Source organism: Canis lupus, chromosome 34 (genome assembly GCF_048164855.1).
Source record: "Canis lupus baileyi chromosome 34, mCanLup2.hap1, whole genome shotgun sequence".
NCBI lineage: Eukaryota > Metazoa > Chordata > Mammalia > Carnivora > Canidae > Canis > Canis lupus.
The window spans coordinates 597543-616618 of record NC_132871.1 but is presented as its reverse complement, the minus strand read 5'-3'; the positions used below and the strand labels follow the sequence as shown (position 1 = coordinate 616618).

Here is a 19076-nt window from a genome sequence, read left to right as displayed (position 1 = left end):
TAATTAGGTAGACAATAGATGCTCAATGAATTTTTTCTTATAGAAAAAATAATCATATAGAAAAATTTACAAAAAGGAGAGTAACTTATTATATGCATCTTTTGAACTATAATGCTCTAAAAATGCAAACTAACATGCTAAGCTTCTTGGCATCATAGTACTTTTTCGAGGATTTGATGAATGTTATGGAACATCTCATCAGAAAAATATGCTCACCCAGATGACAATATTATATGTACAATTAGGCATTCTATTTATTTATTTTTAGAAGATTTTATTGATTTATTTGAGAGAGAAAGAATGAGTGAGCAAGCAAGAGAGAGAGCAGGAGTTGGGGTAAGGCAAAAGGAGATGGAGAAGCTGACTCCACACGGAGCAGAAAGCTTGGATGTGGGGCTCAATCAGATGCTTAACTGAGTCACCCAGGTGCCCCATAAGGCACTTTGTATAAATTTCTTGAAACTTATCCTCTTGAGTGAATGCATTATATTTAATATTCCAAGTGTGTCTTGACCATAATCATTTGCAGATGTTTTTCTCTCTGATTGAGAAGATGAAAGCTGATATTTGTTGAAAATATTCTATCTGTAAGATATAACCCTTTGCCACTTGCGCCAGTCAGTAAGCTCAGTTGTCCTTTCTTGGCTTACACATAGACATAGATGGCCTTGGGGTCCTTTGAAATACTCATAATTAGAATTCATTATAAATATTAGTCTTCTTATAGTTTTATGTCACGTGTTTTTATTTGATCCCCATCCAAATTTATTGGATTACTTAAAACATAAGCTTGCCAGAGTCCCTGCATAGTTAATATTATTTCAAAAGTATAAACTCTAATTCACCCTACATAATTATTTCTAATTGATTTCAAGAGTTTAAATTCCTTGACCCATTATTCTCTTTGGATATAGCGTATTAGCTTTTCTTCTTGAGTGTTGAAAATGATTTTTTGAAGCCTAAAGCAGTGGTTCACAACTATTAGGGTGTAAAATACCCTAGGTTCTTTGGTTTTCACTTCAAAAAATAAATTCATAATGGTTGGGGCTTGAGCTCAGGAAGTCTATTTCTAACAAATTCACCAAGTGATTCTGCTGCAGGTAGAGGGAAGTCTGGGCTTTGAAAAGAGGTCCAAGTTACTTCTTCAGCTATAAGTGTGCATGACTCTCATGAGCTCAAAGAGGCTATATTTCCTTAAAATTTCATTATATCATTTTCACCTCAAGGTGTTATTTGCTCTAATTATAATAAGGACTATATTAATAAAATTGATTGGGTATGTATGTAGAACTTTTGACATGCTATCCTATTTAATTTTCATTTTAAATAGCTAGTCATGGAGGATTAAAACAGGAAAATAAATTATGGCCCAATTGGCAAACTCTTTCTTCTTTACAAAGCCAAGGCCAGAAAAGTTGAGTGGCTTTACCAATTTACAAAGCTAGGTAGTAATAGAATTGGGATTAAAATTAAGACCTTAGATTACCATTGTAACATTTGTTCTATCCTGCTGTATTACTTCCATAACTGTGATCTGTTTCAGAGGTCCACTTTTACTGGGGTCTTTGTCTCCTCTATTCATTGTATCTTTTTTAGTACTTCTGTGAAATTGCTGACACATAGATAGAATTGGAATTCACTACTTTATAAGCAGTTTCCTGTTGTATTAATGAGTCTCCCTCCCTCCATGGTGACAATGAAGATCACCTGGGGAGCTAGAGTACCCATCACCTGAGCAGTAATGAAGAGCAGCCAAATGAGGAAGTTGAACCTCTACCCCACCAGGTAGTAATGAGGTAGTGCTCTCCATTCCCATTTCCCTACTGGAATGGTGTCTGAGTAAGCCACTCAAACACAGAGTTTAAATACTTTCTAGAGTCTTATAATATCTAAGATATCCAAGATTCAGTTGAAAATCACTCATATCAAGAAACAGGAAGATGTTAAACTCAATGAAAAAAGAAAAAACTAGATTCCGACACTGAGATGAGAGAGATACTAGAATTACCAAAGATTTTTAAACAACCATCATAAAAATGGTAAACAATTACTAGCACTCTTGAGACAAAAAGTATGAAATTTTATAAAAGAACTAGAAAACCTAAACAAAGAAACAGAAGATATAAGAAGACCCCACTGGGAATATTAGAACTGAAAAATGACAATAACCAACTGAAAAACTCAGTACCTGGGCTCAGTGGCAGAATGGAGAAGACTGAGGAAAGAATCAGCGACCTAGAAAAAGGAGAGACTATAAAATGCCGATTTAAACAACAGAGACATAATAGGCATATGCATGCACAGACATGTAAACACATGCACAACACAGACCACAGAGACACAGACACACATACAAAATAATATAAAAACAAAACAGGACTTCAGGGGTCCCTGAATCTAGAACAAAATATTTAACATTCATGTGTCATCAGAGCCCTGGAAAGATAGAAAAAAAAATAAGGAAAAGAAGACAGCCTTAAAGATACACTTGAAGAAATAGTAGTTGCAAACTTCCCAATTTTGACAAACCTATAGATTGAAGAAATTGAGTAAACTCTGAATAGGATAAACCCAAATAGTTCCACACCAAAATACATCATAAGTTAAACTTCTGAAAACTAAATACAAAGACAAATCTTGAGGATAGCAAGACATAAACAAGTCCTGTAGCAGAAAATCAATTTGAAAGACAGTGTCTCATTAGAAACCATGAAGGCAAGAAAGAGATAGCACAATGTGTTTTGAGTGTCGGGGGTAAAAAAAAAACTGTCCAGAATTCTATATCCAGAAAAAATATATACTTCAGTATTTAAGGAGAAATTGAAAAATTATCAGATGAGGGAACACTGAGATAATTTGATTCTATCAGACCTACCCTAAATGAATGGCTAAAGGAAGTTCTTTGAACAGAAAGGAGACTATAAAAGAAGGAACCTTGGAACCATGAGGAAGGAAAAAGAACAGGATGAGCAAACATGGGTAAATCTTTGCTTTTCTAAATTATCATTGAAAGTAGAAAATACCAACATATTTTTCACAGAGCTAGAATTTTCCAACAGTCCTAAAATTTATATGGAACCACAAAAGTCCCCGAATAGCCAAAGCAGTCTTGAAAAAGAAAAGCAAAGCTGAAGGCATCACAATTCTGGACTTTTCAAGTTATATTACAGAGCTGTAGTGATCATAATAGTATGGAGCTGACACAACAATAGACCATAGATCAATGGAACAGAAGAGAAAACCTAGAAATGAGCTGACAATTATATGGTCAGTTCATCTTTGACAAAGCAGGAAAGATATCCAATGGGAAAGAGACTCTTCAACAAATGGTGTTGGGAAAGCTGGATGGCAAAATATAGAGTGAAACTGGACCGCTTTCTCACACCATACACAAAAATCAATTCAAAATGGATTAAAGACCTAAATGTGGGTAAAAAAAAAAAAAAAAAAAAAAAATCAAAATCGTAGAGGAGAACACAGGCATAACCTCTTTGACCGTGGCCATAGCAACTTCTTACTAGCTACGTCTCCGGAAGCAAGGGAAATGAGCAAACTATTGGGACTACATTAAAACAAAAAAGATCTGCACAGCAAAGGAAACAGTCAACAACTCTAAAAGGCAACCTACAGAATGGGAGAAGACATGTGCAAATGATATATCTAATAAAGGGTTAGGATCCAAAATGTATAAAGAATTTATAAAACTAAACACCCCAAAAATGAATAATCCAATTAAAACATGGGCAGAAAACACGAGTAGACATTTTTTCCAAAGAAGACATCAAGGCAGCCAATAGACACATGAAGAGATGCTCAACATCTTTTCATCTGGGATGAATGAAGGAAATACAGATCAAAACCATAATGAGATATCACGTCACACCTGTCAGAATGGTTAAAATCAACAAAACAGGAAACAATAGGTGCTGGTGAGATTGTAAAGCAAGGGGAACCCTCTTGCACTGTCGGTGGGAATGCAAACTGGTGCAGACACTGTGGAAAACAACGTGGAGTTTCCTAAAAAATTGAAAATAGAGCTACCCTATGATCCAACAATTGCACTACCAGGTATTTACCCAAAGAATACAAAACTACTAATTCAAAGGGGTGCATGTGCCCTAATGTTTATAGCAGCATTACTACCTACAGTAGCCAAATTATGGGAACAGCCCAAGTGCCCACTGACTGATGATAAGGAGGAAGTGCTGTATGTTATATGAATATATATGAATATTACTTAGCCTCAAAAAGAGTGAAATCTTGCCATTTGCAATGACATGGATGGAGCTACAGAGTATTATGCCAAGTGAAATAAGTCAGTCAGAGAAAGAAAGAAAAATACCATATGATTTCACTCATATGTGGAATTTAAGAAACTAAATGAGCTAAGGTAAAAAAAAAAGAGAGAGAGAGAGAGAGAGAGAATAGCAAGCCAAAAACCAGACTCTTAACAATAGAGAACAAACTGATAGAACTAAAACAGTGCAGAGAGAGAAATTTATCACCACTAAATTCACACATTAGAGCAACGGGAAGTCCCCGATCCATGATCTAAGCTCCTAAGTCAAGTACCTAGAAAACATAAATAATCCAATATTAAATATATAATGTGAATAGCACTGTAAGTAGAAAAGGAAATTGAATTTATAATTTAAAACTTACTAAAAGAGAACTCTTAATGCATAGATGGTTTCATCTGTAAAATGCTTAAGAAGAATTAACATTATCCTGCACAGCCTATTCCAAAAGACAGAAGTGAGAGCACCCCTCAATTCATTTTATGAAACCAGAGTTTCCTTAATTCCAAACCAGACAAAGTCAGTGAAAAACAAAGTACAGACCAAATTACATCCCCCAGGAATATAGATGCAAACATTTCTAACAAATTATTAGCAAATATAATTCTGCATTATCTGCAGAGGAATCATACGCCAAGACCAAGTAGAATTTGCTCCAAGGATACGAATCTTGTTCAACATTCAAAAATCCAGCCCTGTCATCAACCATATTAACAGGCTATAGAAGAAAAAAAGACATATGACCGTATCAGTCAATGCTTAAAAATTATTTGAAAAAAATCGACACCCACTCAGGGCTAGAAAATCCCAGAAAAATAGGAATATAAAGAAACTTGTTCAATTAGATAAAGAACATTTAAAACCACAGATACAAAAAAATAAAAAAAATAAAAATAAATAAAACCACAGATACGGGGCACCTGGATGACTCAGTCGGTTCAGCATCTGCCTTCGGGTCAGACCATGACTTGTACCAAGGGTTTCTATTCTAATCGCTCTTATTAAACACAGTCCTGGAAGTTCTAGACGTTGCAATGAGGTAAAATAAGAGAATGAAAAGCATGCAGATTGTAAAAGAAGAAATATTATTTGCAGATATCATGATTGTCTATGCAGAAAACTCAAAGGATTCCGCAAAAAATCTAGTAAAAGAGCCCAGCAAGCTGGCAAGACACGATAAACCTGCAAATATCAATTGTATTGCTACATACTGGCAATGAACACACGGGCAAAAAATCCACAATTACTTAAAAAACCAAAATACATAGGTGTAAGTGTAACCTAAGATGTAAAACGTGTACAGGACTTGTAAGCTGAGAATTACAAATTGCTGATGAAGGAAGGAAAAACAGATGTAGATAAAGGGAGGGAGATGCCGTGTTCCTGGATCGGAAGATTCAGTGTAGTATAGATGTCGATTCCCTCCCACATTAATTAATTAATTAATTAATTCCCACATTACTGTGCTGGTTTAGCACAATTCCTGTCAAAACCATAGCAAGAGGTCTTGTTTTTGCAGATAACAGACAAGAAGATTCTAAAATTCATATGAAAAGACGCAGGAACTGGAATCGTTACAACAGTTTTGAAAAAGACCAATAAAGTAAAAGAGACTGGTTTCTCCTATTTCAAGTTGAGACTGTCCTTTTGGTGACGGGATGGATAAACAGATTACTGTAACAGAGTGGAGGACAGAGAAGTCAATCCTAAATCTAGCCACTGCACAAAAGCAACACAGCACACGCCAAATGCAAAAGATGCCCTTTCCGATAGACGGTGCTTGTAAAATTGGACCTTCAGCACGAATAAAATGCGCGTCGACTTACGTCTCACACCTTACACAAAAATTATGTGAAAATGCATCGTGGACTTAAATGGGAAATGCCCGAGTATGAAACGTTTAGAGAAAGAGGACGAACATCCAGGGCGGAGGGATGGGTGGCCTTCTACGCTCGACCCCAAGGTAGGACCCGCACCTAGGAAGAGGAGCGAACTGAGCTTCATCAAAAATGAACTTTTTTTTCTGTGAAAGGCCCTTATGGAGGAGACGAGAAGACTACCCAGAATGGAGAGAAGGTCTTTGCAAATTTATTTCAGGCAAAAAAAAACCCCTTCAAGACTCAATAGCCTACTTGATGGGATGAGCACTGGGTGTTATTCTATATGTTGGCAAATTGAACACCAATAAAATATAAATTTATAAAAAAAAAAAAAAGAGAAAGACCAAAAAAAAAAAAAAGACTCAATAGCCTAGAAATCATTCATCAAATTGGAAAGTTGGGCAAAAGATAGGAAGGCTCGCCTTCCTGGGGGGCCTGGGGGCGGGGGTCCGTGCGGGTAGCCGGGCTATGAGGGGCCCGGAGGCCGGGCCCAGCACTGGGCCATTGCGTGAAACACCAACAGGCAGCTGTGGTGTGACCCGTTGGGGCGTCTCTCCGGGGGCGATGGAAGCTCGTGTCCACGCAGAACCCCACACGGGGGTGTTCGTGGCAGCTGTTTCACAGCAGCCCCACCTACACCCCGTCGGCTGCGGGCCCTGGCCCGACCGTGGGGCAGCGGGCGGCGGGAGGAAGCAGTGGTGCCTGCAACGACCCGGTGGCCGGCCTGCTGACCGTGGAGCGAAGAGAGTCCGTGTCAGAGGCCCACGTGCGGCGTGACTCCCCTCCGTGGCCTTGGGGTGACAGCGGGAAAGCCACGAGGGCAGACCGGGTTCCTCAGGGGAGGCCGTGGAGCAGCAGGGCGCCGCGGGCCTGTGGCCGGGGCCTACTGTGCCTGGACGGCGCCCACATCAGGGTTGGCCGGCGAGCGTGTGCCAGAGGCAGATGGTACGTTCGCACTGGGGAGAGCGGGGGACAGGGGCTCGCCACCCCTCGGCGTCCTGTCCTACAACCGCCTGTCAGTCTGGAGGGAAACCGCTGGGCCATAAGCCGTGGCCTCTTTGATCCGAGCCTGTCGTCTCCCTTCAAGGAAATCTGGGCAGAGTCAGTGGCTCCGTCGGCGTCAGGAAGGCTGGGCGGTGAGGGAATCGGGCTGCGGGCCGAGGCCCTGGGTTCCCACTCCCCGTCCTGCCAGCAGGGCCCCTTGCTGCGGCGGCCGTGACCCCCGGAGCCCCTGCGCCCAGCGCGGCCTTCGCCCTCTTTACTCCTGGCGTCTTGTGCCCTCAGGACTTCTGCGAGGCTCTCAGAGCTTGTTCGACGTTGAGGTGAAGGCCTATCCTCGAATGCGACAAAACCGCAGCTCACCTTACTAGGGTCACGTCGTGTCATTAAGACTGAACATCTGTACAACCGCCGTACTCATCCCGTGAAGTTTAAAAGTTTAAATTAGAACGTAGATAATCATTATGATGTGATGGGCCTCATTGATTCCATGTATGGCAAATACCAACTGCTTAGCCATCATATTTTTCACGGTTTTGTTTCCAGATATTAATATATTATACTTTATTCACTGGATATCACACTTGATAACTTTTTAAAAAGATTTATTTATTTATTTATTTATTTATTATTTATTTATTTATATTTATGAGAAAAAGAGAGAGTGAGCACAAGTGGAGAGGGGCAGAGGGAGGGGAAGAGATTCTGAAGCCGATTCTGTGCTGAGTATGGAGCCTGATGCAGAGGTTGAGGTCATGACCCTGAGATCATGATCTGAGCCAAAACCAAGAGTCAAGCGTCAGCTGCTCACCTGACTGCACCCTCAGGTGCGCCTACACTTGATAAACTTTAACTAGTAGCCCCAATAGGCCTCCCCCCCCACCTGTATATTTTTAATTATGTGAGATGTACATAAGGCAAAGCTTAAAACCTCTCTCTTACTCGTTAACAAATTGTAAAAAAAAAAAAAAAAAGGTTCACGTGTCATCAAAATCATACATTTATCCGTAGAAGGAATTTTTGCATCCAGTCTTTTCACAAACTTTATTTTTTGTAAGGTATTTGTTATATATTCTTGCTATATTTCATGTTTGCCTTGTAATAATTTTTTGAATTAAATGTTTTAGAATTTTTTAAAAAATGTTCTTGCTCTTTACATTTCATTAAATGATCAAGGAGGGAAAATTAATATTCTTCGCTTAGTGATTCATGGACCTGGGCTAATGTAATTATTCAACAGGGAAATTCAAGTTAAAAGCACATTGAGATAGCACCACTTCACCCAGTAAGGTGACCAACTAGGAAGACTGTCGGCATATGATACTGGTCAGAACGAGGAGCAACTAGAGCTCTTTTTCTGCTGGTGGGAACGTCAAATGGTGCAGTCACTTTGCAAAAACAGTTTGGCAATTTCCTGTAATGTTAAAACAGAGCCGTTCCATGATTTAGCATTTCCATTTTAGATATTTATCCAGATTTTTGAAAACAGATGTCCACGAAAAGATTTTAGAAGAGTGTTTGTAGCAGTTTTATTTATAACTAAGAGTCAAACAATGCAAGTATTCCTTACAGGCCAAGTAGATAAATCAATATGGTATATTCATTGGACGGAGCACGAGTCATCAATAAAGCAAACGATACACACAATGTCTGAGAAACTCCGCAAGAAGCCAGACAGAAAAGAATGTGTATTATATGGCTCATTTTTATGGATACAAGGACAGCAAAAACTGATTTATGGCGAGGGAAGTCTAGCAATGGTTGTGCATAAGAACCATCATTGACTAGAAGTGGGTAGGAGAGAGCTTTCTGGGGTGGTAGATAGAAATACTCCATACCTTTACCGATACAGTGGTTACATAGGTACGTACGTTTATCAAAAACACAACTGATTGTGCAGAGATGATCTCGATGTTTTATTATTTATAAAAAAAAAAAATCAGGGTTTGTAGAGTGAAATATTTGAGATTTGAATCCAGTTTCTCCACTCTCAAACTGAGACCTCACGGAACTGAGGTTGCGTATATATTGTGGGGATAATAATAATCCCCACTTCATAGATTCATTATGAGAATCAAGTGAGTTGATATATGCAAAATATTTTCTAGGGAGCTAAATGCCATTTTTTTTTAAAAGATTTTATTCATTTTTTCATGATAGAGAGAGAGAAGGAGGCAGAGACACAGGCAGAGGGAGCCTGTCATGGGACTCGATCCCAGGTCTCCAGCATCACGCCCTGGGCCGAAGGTGGCGCTAAACCACTGGGCCACCCGGGCTGCCCGCTAAATGCCATTTTAATAAAAAAGATATCTTATTACAAAAGATATGGCTTATTATAAAAAGAGAATGTGATTTTTAAAAGTTATTGTGAACAAATAATGAAGTCAAATCTATTAATGATAAATCAGCCTTGCTACCACTGAAATGATTCTCTGTAACGTACACCTGGAGTAGTTGAGGGTGACATGTTACTATCTTAGTAAGAAGACATTGAACCCATAATTAAGAAGGCAGCAAAACAAACATAGTTTACACATATGTCTTATTATCATAAAACAAATACCAATACATTACCTAAAGTTTTGAAGTTAGAGATATTAAAAAAAAAAACTGATAGTCCATAACCTATTATAATCACATTTACCATGTTCTGATATTATATGTGATCCCAACATTCAATGCAACTAATTTTTTTATGTGTACACTTTTTCGTTAGTTTGAACCACTGAGCACACATAGTTTAGTATCTGGCATTTTCATCTCTTTAATATTCCTTAATGTAGCTTCTTTTTTTTCCCCCCTTCTACTTGTTTGCAAGACAGATAGTTCTCATGTATAATCTTAGGCATATATTTTGTATCGTTCAGTTAACTGGGTTAGACTATAATTTTTTTATGACTACAAGCCTTTCTTAAACAAGTAGTGAACTATATAAATGACAATGTCTTAATTAAATCCATGTTATTCATAAAAGAGACTCTTAACTGTAGAAAACAAATGGACGGTCACTGGCAGGGAGATGGGTGGGGGAGTGCGCTAAATGAGTGACGGGCATTAAGGACACTTGTTGGGATGAGCCGTGGCTGTTATAGTGGTGAATCACTAGGTTCCACTCCCAAAACCAATATTTCACTATATGTGAACTAAGTAGAATTTAAATAAAAACTTGAAACATTAAGAAAAAAATCGGTGTTATTAATAAAGTCTATTTTCATTTTTTTATTTTTAATTTTTTATTTTTTTATTTTTTATTTTTTGTTTTTTTAATAATAAATTTATTTTTTATTGGTGTTCAATTTTGCCAACATACAGAATAACACCCAGTGCTCATCCCGTCAAGTGCCCCCCTCAGTGCCCGTCACCCAGTCACCCCAACCCCTACCCCTTCCACCATCCCTAGTTCGTTTCCCAGAGTTAGGAGTCTTTATGTTCTGTCTCCCTTTCTGATACTTCCTACCCATTTCTTCTCCCTTCCCTTCTATTCCCTTTCACTATTATTTATATTCCCCAAATGAATGAAGTCTATTTTCAATTTAGATTATTCATAGCATATCACAAAGTTTTAGGATTCACAGTAAATTAAAGCATGGTCTATTCAAGATTGATTATTACCACCAGTTTTTGGAAATCTGGAAATCTTATAATTAAATATATATTCATGATGCATGAAGTCAATTGATGCCTTTACTAATCTTTTTAAATATCAATAAGGTAAATAGGTTTTTATTTAGTGTTTACATCGTGCAAGACACTGATTCCAGTCAAGATATGAATGAGGAAGGAATGAACTGGTGGACTTGGGGCATTGATGACGGTTTCTGATTAACCGACCAAACCGTCAGTTGTTTATGAGGCCAAATTCAGAGGACAGTTGTATTCCGTTCAGCAGGCGCTGTGTTTTATATTATAGGGTTTACTATCATTTACAATGGGGAAATTTCATATAAAAATTCAGGTTTCTGACCTCATCTCACATATTTACAATCTGACAACTGTGGGTTGGAATTGTTCATTTCCACAAGCCAACAACTAACTGGAACTGAGTATTCCACTTCGAGAGGGCACACCTCAGGTTTTCCACAACACCACCCCGTCAGCCTCATTCGAGTTACCTGCCAGGGTTAGCCAACCCTCCTCATTAGGAAGAGGAAATAAGTAGCAAAGCAACAAGAGAAACTGCAGTTGGCACTGTGTTTTCACTTAATAGGCACCAAAAAAATATTCAGGAAAGAAGGAAAACAAACTAGGAAAAAAATACTAAGACAAAAGATGAGAAGGTGGATAGAACTCTCCCTTCCAACTTCAACAGCTACTCATTTAATTAGAATTTTTTTTTCTAGTTTTGTGCATGAATAGACCTTGAATTACGTGAACACAGACGACCTGATTCATTTACCACATTTCTACCTACAGCCGTTGCCCCTTTGAAGTACCTCATGTGAATGTTTTCCTTGATTCAAAGAACAGTCTGACATATGAAATCTTTGATTTTTACAAAGGCTGAAGAAATAACTTTAACAATTGGCCAAGCATTTGACCTGGCATACAGGAAATTTCTAGAATCTGGAGGAAAAGATGTTGAAACAAGAAAACAGATTGCGGGATTACAGAAAAGAGTGAGTAAACTAAACTCTAAGTCTAACGTTTATGTCATGTAAGTACAGGGAAACTTGCATATCATCAAACAAATTAAGAAGGCCTGCCATTAAATTCCCCCCCACACCGATTGGAACTGCTTTACTGTGTTCCTATAATTTTTCATTCCTGATCCCCTGCACAGTTTTTAACCATTTTATATTGAATTCCCACAAGAACTTAGTGTTCTCATGTGACTTTGCTTCACTTCCTGATGCTTCTCATGGGGATCAGAGCAGCAGAAGCAGCAGATGCTGGGTAAGTGGTTTCCCATGCAGATCAGATTCCTTTGTAATTAAATTACACCCTTTCTCCACTGTCTTCAAAGTCATCATAAGCAAGTTTCACTGTCTTGCGGTTATACTCCAGGATTATGGGTAACAGACTGCACAGTGCAACGAGAAAACACACAGATGAGGTATTAGAAACATGGGATTTACACACATGTAAGAACATTTTAAATTTAATAAAATTCCCGTGATCTAGAATCTCCTGATATGTCCCAGCCATTATCAAATAATGTTCTCCCCTGTGCATAAGAGTACATTAAAATTTCAAATAATATAAAATCCTATTCATTAATGTAGCCGATATAATAGCCAATATTTCCCAAGAATAAATTTCTGAAGATTATTCAATAATCATTGCTTTTTAGATTCAAGACTTAGAAGCCGAAAATATGGAACTTAAAAACAAAGTACAAGATTTGGAAAGCCAGCTAAGAGTAACCCAAGTATCAACGTCTCCAGTAAGTATATAGATTATGTGCATATTTTCCTTAGAAACGAGACTTCATGGTAATAAAGCATCTCTGGGTCATCAGCTCTGGGATGTTTGTAATAACCTCGATCAATATTTTAAAACATGATAGAGATGAAAGATGCTAATTTAAAAAAAAATCAAAATTACGTAGGTGGCTCAGACAAGAGCTGTTTTGCCATGTTGCTCTTTTCTCTGGTGTTTTGTAGAATAAGCCATCCCTCCGTTCGTTCTTTTTCTCGTTGTGACGTCGTATTTCTTTCATCCTTATTGATCACTATTTACTGAGGTTAGATTTCATGACCTAAGCCAATCCACCCTTGGAGCACTGACCTTCATTATAGATCCTGGACTGTTAACGAGACTGGCTTTGGTTTTGTACGTTGCATCGCAAGGGTCTCCACTGGGAGGGGCACAGCTGAATTTCAGACGCTAAAATGAATGGCTCTCTCTGCAGACAACTCTCAAATATTTGAATTATTTACTTTTAGTTTATCATAGATTTGAAATCTTTTCCCCAATACCATGTATGATGCCATTCTTTCATGATTTTGGCTAAGGGAATCTTTTGGAAGAGGAAGATGGAATTTAAGACAATATTTTTTCTGGCAAAATATATTTAGAAAACTTTTTTTCTTCTTGAATCATCTGTGCTACTGATATTCTCCAATAAAGTATATATTTTATTTTGCATTAAAAATATTTACTGTATAACTTATAGCACGATGCTATAAACTGGAACACAATTATGGCATTTGCAGACTTATAAAAAGAATTTTTGTTTCTAAGGTTTTGTTTCATACACAATGGGGAAAGGACAGTGTCTATAAAAAATGGTGTTGGATAGCCACATGCAAAATGACACTTGGTCCTTATCTTACATCATGCAGATATGTAGGCACATAAAATCCCAAAATGGATAAAAGAAACAAGCAGAAGTCTCAACCCTAGATCTCATAGGGGAAAACTTAGGGGGAAACATTATGACGTTTGCTTGGCTGTGATTTATTTGATATAAAAGGAATATCAGAGGCAAAAAAAAAAAAAAGCAGATGAGTGGGGCTACATCAAAGTAAAAAGCATGTAGAGCAAATATTAGGGCAAGAAGGCAGCCTAGGACATGGGAGTCTGTGTGCCCAACTATATACAGGTTTTTATTTGTAAGTCCATCTTGGTTCAACCTCTAGGCTGACTCAATGAAAATTCTATAGAATACATAAATACGTGTGTGTGTGTGTGTATGACTATCTAGTTCTAGAATATTTCACCAGTTCATCACTAGAAAGAATGCTCCTATAGAAAATTGCATTTAGGGTTTCAAATTTGGTGTGCCTTCCCTGGAAATGGGTCAGAAAACTTTCTTTTAAACTCAACACTTTTCCATCTTTCTCGCGGATGCTGTTGGCATTTCCATTGCTTGGCATATAGCGTATGACAGTGGGGCTGCCGTGGCCAAGAAAGAGAGGTGGGGAGTAGGTTCATATGTTCCCACGTACCTTTGTTATGGACAGTGAGGCTCGCTTTATTATTATAGCCTTCCTGTTTTCCCTCTTCTCTACCATCACTGTTGGCTTCTCAAGATTGTGATATTTTTTTCTTTCCTCCCTCATCCCAGGGAGCAGAGAGCATCAGCTCAAATTCCTTTAAACTGTGGTCCCAAAATGGAGTAACGTCCTTCTGGGTCTTGTTGAAAGCCTTCCTATAAGCCGTCCTGGAAACAAACTAGAAGTACAAAGGAACGTAAGGAAGGGAAGTTACTTTGTCAGGCAGCCTTAGTAAAATGCCCTTCCTGACACTCATTGCATATGAATAGTAGCTTTACTTTAGTCTTCGTATTTGCAGCAGAACAAAGTAAGATCCATCCATTTGGTTTGGATGCAAACCCAAAGCCTGTTCACTGAGCACACTCTGTCCCCGGATGGAGAACTAAGTATCACGTTGAGGGACAAGGCAGATAGGGGAGGCGCCGACGGGTCAGGGGCATTGTTGATGAATGAAGAAGCAGCCCTCCCCTCTTTCTCTCCTGAAAGCAGGTGCTGCCCTGGAGTAGCACTGGGGTCACCAAGAAGAGGTGGGCCAGGCTGGGGGTGAGTATGTGCATTGGGAACCTAACTGGTCACCAGGTCCGCTTCAGAAGTGTTGAGGGCCAGGAGGTCGGGAGGAGTGTAGGGGTGACGCTTCCCTGAGTCCCGTGGGCCTCTGGCTGAGGGCCCCCCCCCCCCAGCAATGCGCCTGACCGTGGGCATGGAAACGAAACAGTCTGTCTGTGTGTCAGTTTACTCAGCAGTTCTCATTGGTCGAGCCAATTATGTGAAAAACAACAAAATTATTCAAATAGCCAGTTTTTAGAAATGATGAGCTCTCTGGAAGTTGTCATTTAATGATTATGAGCATTGCGTTCAGCTCAGTATTGAATGTGTCTCAATAGAATGCTTCAGAGACTTTAACTAAAAGCTGAATTTAAAAAAGAGAAACCATTTTCTCTAAATCACTTTTTTGCACCTAATCCATATGTGTAGAAAATTTATTGCTTTATTATTATAAGTAATAATAAGTATTATAAGTAAATAAGTGTTATATTATTTATTATAAGAACTCAGCTTGGGGATCCCTGGGTGGCGCAGCGGTTTGGCGCCTGCCTTTGGCCCAGGGCGCGATCCTGGAGACCCGGGATCGAATCCCACATCGGGCTCCCGGTGCATGGAGCCTGCTTCTCCCTCTGCCTGTGTCTCTGCCTCTCTCTCTTTCTCTCTGTGTGACTATCATAAATAAATAAAAATTAAAAAAAAAAAATAAAGAACTCAGCTTATAACTTTGCAATTATATTCTTTTGTCATAGTAAGATCTTTGTATTTTTCTTTACTTTAACTTCAAAAATTACTTGTCACAATTTTTCAGTTTCTAAAGGCTTATGTGATTTCTTAAATTGCTGACATACTGGGGGATGTACATCTTTAAGATAAAAAATAGAAATTATTTGATTTTTAAAGGAAGGAGACTCAACGTTTTTATGTTGCTAAAGATATCTGATGTTTTAAAAGTTTTTGAAGAGATTATGAACAAATGTTTTTGCCTTTCATTTTGAAGTTTAGTTATGTAGTGTGGAATTAATTAATACGACATTAAGTACTATATTTCACATTTCCAAAAATTATGTCCCGATTTTCTGATATTAAAAATGAACTAAATTAAACTATCTACATTATTTAGGGTGAAATGCTGTTGTGCTTGCAAATATCCACTGAAGGTTTGTTAATGATTCAAACTATTAAAATTGAACTTGGAAAACAATGAAAATTATAAAAAAATAAAATAATTTTAAAGTATAGTAAGTATATATAAATAAGTAAGTATATATAAACTTGTTTAATAGCTTGCAGTGGGCCTATAGTAAAGCAAATTTCTGTTAAGTTAGAACTTTCTTATGAAATTTGACCACCGGTTTTATAGGAGACCGCCAGGACACCAGCACCTCATAGCGGGCCACTGCGTGTAGCAAAGTTAATGCACAATTAATGCCTATTGGGCTTGTAACTCTGGAAAGGAGACTCTGTAGCTTTTCCTTCCTTGTTTCCTTTGCTCTCGGAGGACTAAAGGATAGAATGGTTCAAAATTGCTGAAGTTCTCAGCGGTTTGTTTAAAAGATTAGAGGCAGCAATTGATGCATGAATTGAAGAAGCTCTGGAGTGAATTATGAATCCCATTACACACATCAAAATTACAATATAGGTGGGTTTGGTATAAAAAAATTAATTTGGCATCAGGTTCTCCAGGAGCTTTCAGTACGATATGGTGAGAAGGAGCCCCAAATGACGAAAGACTCTCCTCAAATGACCAGCCCAACATGGCTCTTGATCCTATTGGGAGCCAGATTTTCTGAAGTCAGGCTGAAGTGACTCTTTTGCCATATAAGAAATGGTTCTTATAATTCAGGAATGGTTCTCTGCAAATGACTTAACACTGTAATTCGGTTCCGAAATATAAGCATATAAGACAATAATTTCCTGAAATATCCGGATTTGCTGCCCAAACAATGAAGTCCATATCACGTGAGTATTAGTCAAAGTAAAATAAAAGATTTATCTCTCATCTTAGTTTTAAGATAGTCTCTTTGGTAAGAGAGAGAGAGAGAGAGAGGAGAACAAAAGTAGGAATGGAATTACGGAGAGATTGTGAAATTAAAAGTAATGTAGAAAATGAAAATAATTCAGATCACTGGTTTGGATGCTGTTCTTATCAGTGTGTGATGACATAGCAGATAAGGTCAGTTATGGGAAGCATCGGAAAAATAAGAAACATTTTTTGGTTAGATAACTAAAAGATCGCAAGCTGTTTTTCCTAGCAAGAGGTCCAGAGTGATAGCTGAGTTTCTGTAACACAGAACAATGGTTCAGAGGAGTCAGATCTTCTCATAAGAAATTTCAGTTTTAGAAAATTTGATTTTATTCTATATTAAGTCATAAATGAAAAAAAGTGAGGCCGTGTTGAGTGGGATGTTTCAGACTGAGAACCTTTGTCCTTCAAGGAGTCCCCGTGCGGGTGGGCCGATAGTACGCGTCTCCGCACTTCCCAAGGCACCTGAGGAAAGGCTGCTATTTCTTGGATGGGGGCTGCCATCCACAGAATTGGTCATTCTGATTTGTCTTGCAGATACAAACTTAGTAATTTTGGTTCAAACTTCTAACGAAATTCTTCAGCAATTCTAAAAAGTCCTTTCAAGGTTTCACAGTGTAAACTGTCGTTTTGTTTCCATTTTTCCTAGTCGTACAAGGTCATCACTCCTTTTCTGAAGTAGTATCTTAGTGACGTGTCTTACGTTGTAGTACAACGCACATCACTTTTGGTTCTTTATTTTCTCACAGTTGTCAACGGCACACATTAGATACAGCTGTGGTCTGTTACGGCAGCTTGTGAGATACCTGTCGACTGTCTAAGGCAGTCGTAGGACATCCTAGGCTGTTGGGTTTTAGCCGTCTATGGATTTCAGCAGTTATGGGACACGGAGGGGGATGGGTAATCAACCCATAGATAAATGGATAAATGAATGTAAAAATCCAGATCTGATATATGCTATGAGTAAAACAAAATATAGCAGAAGAGGAGAGCCCGGGTGGGGACTCTTAGAAGCAGTGATCAGGGAAGCCCTTTCTGCAGAGGTAGCATTTGAATTGAGACCTGGAGTCGGTCTGTGCAAAGGGCTGGAAACAGTGACGAGATCTTTGTGCCCAGAGCATAGTGACCAAGACCCAAAAAAGTTGGAGATGACATTGGAGAGATGGTCAGAGGCTAGTTATTATAGGGCCCTGTAGAGGTTTTTTTGTTACTTTTTTCTTTTTTAATTGCACTGAGAAGTTGCTCGCAGTATTAAGTAGGGGACTCGGGGATCATCTGGCTGACACATGCACCTGGTCTGTAAAGAGGCCCAACTGAGATCCCAAAAACTGTGTCGGAGAAGGAGAAGAGTAAATTGGCCTAGAATTCTATCATTTCAGATGGCGCATATAACCCGATAGATTTTTTTTTTAAAGATTTTATTTATGTATCTTCAAGAGAGAGCACGCATGCGAGCATGAGTGGGAGGAGAGACACCCCCGGGTGAGCCCAGAGCCAGACACCGGGCTCCCACCCGGGACCCTGAGCTCACGACCCGAGCCGAAGTCAGATGCTTAACCGATGGGGCCACCCAGGCGCCCCTAACTTGAGCTTGCACGATTTACTGATGGTTGGGGGCTGGAGGATAAAAGAGGAGTCGGGATTGGCCCTTAGGGTTTTGTCTTTAGCCTCTGGGTGGTGGTGCCATTTCGCAGGGTAGCCATGGCTTGGGGAAGGGGCATGACGGAGAGTCACGATTTCACTCTTGCCCTTGTGAGCTCTACCGACTGGACGCCGGGTGCTCACTGGGGGGTCGGATCCGGAAATCTGGAATGGAAGGAGGAGGTCGGGCTCGTGATTAGAGTACTTGAATGAGAGAAGTCTGCTTTTTCTGTCACCATTTGGGCTACTGTTCATTGTTTCAGTCAGTGCCCCCCGCATAGGTGTGCCCAGTGTGAGGTTCTAGAGTCGTTTACTACTAGCTAAGGAGAACAGAACGAGGGCCTTTTTTTTTTTTTTTTTTTTTTTGCTCATTATCCAAATTAAAAGACCTTTCTAACTGCAGGCCAGTGTATGTGTTCCATATATCCAAACTTGTTCTCACTGAAGCAAGTTCCTCATATGCACAACGAACGAAGGACCACACCTATTTTTAGTTTTCTCACGTACAATCGACGGACCGTTTTTTAACTTGCTCGTAACAAGCAGAATGCCGACGCGTCCCCCGATCACCCTGCTGTTCAGTCCTAGGGTCCTTTTCTAAGGCAGATGAAATAGCCTCCGATAGTGCCCGTACTGCGTGTCGCTGTGTCGCACTGACATTGTGCAAATCTTTTCATTGGTTTCAGAAATTGGGTCCTTGTTTTATACATTTAGATACACTGAGAAATTTCCGTTACTTAACTGGGCTGTT

General features: G+C 39.1%; 1 protein-coding gene across 12 annotated transcripts in view; it reads left to right on the top strand.

Moving 5' to 3' along the window:
• GULP1 (GULP PTB domain containing engulfment adaptor 1) overlaps positions 1-19076 on the top strand; it is a 215751-nt gene that overhangs the window by 177885 nt on the left and 18790 nt on the right. For 5 of the 12 annotated variants that reach the window (XM_072811500.1, XM_072811496.1, XM_072811503.1 and 2 more), the window contains 3 exons: positions 11677-11793; positions 12047-12070; positions 12468-12560. In XM_072811500.1, the coding sequence (XP_072667601.1) occupies positions 11677-11793; positions 12047-12070; positions 12468-12560 (234 nt within the window). Of the gene's footprint in view, positions 1-11676; positions 11794-12046; positions 12071-12467; positions 12561-14601; positions 14659-19076 lie in introns of all 12 variants that reach the window. The other 7 variants (XM_072811497.1, XM_072811504.1, XM_072811495.1 and 4 more) reach the window with 5 other exon arrangements.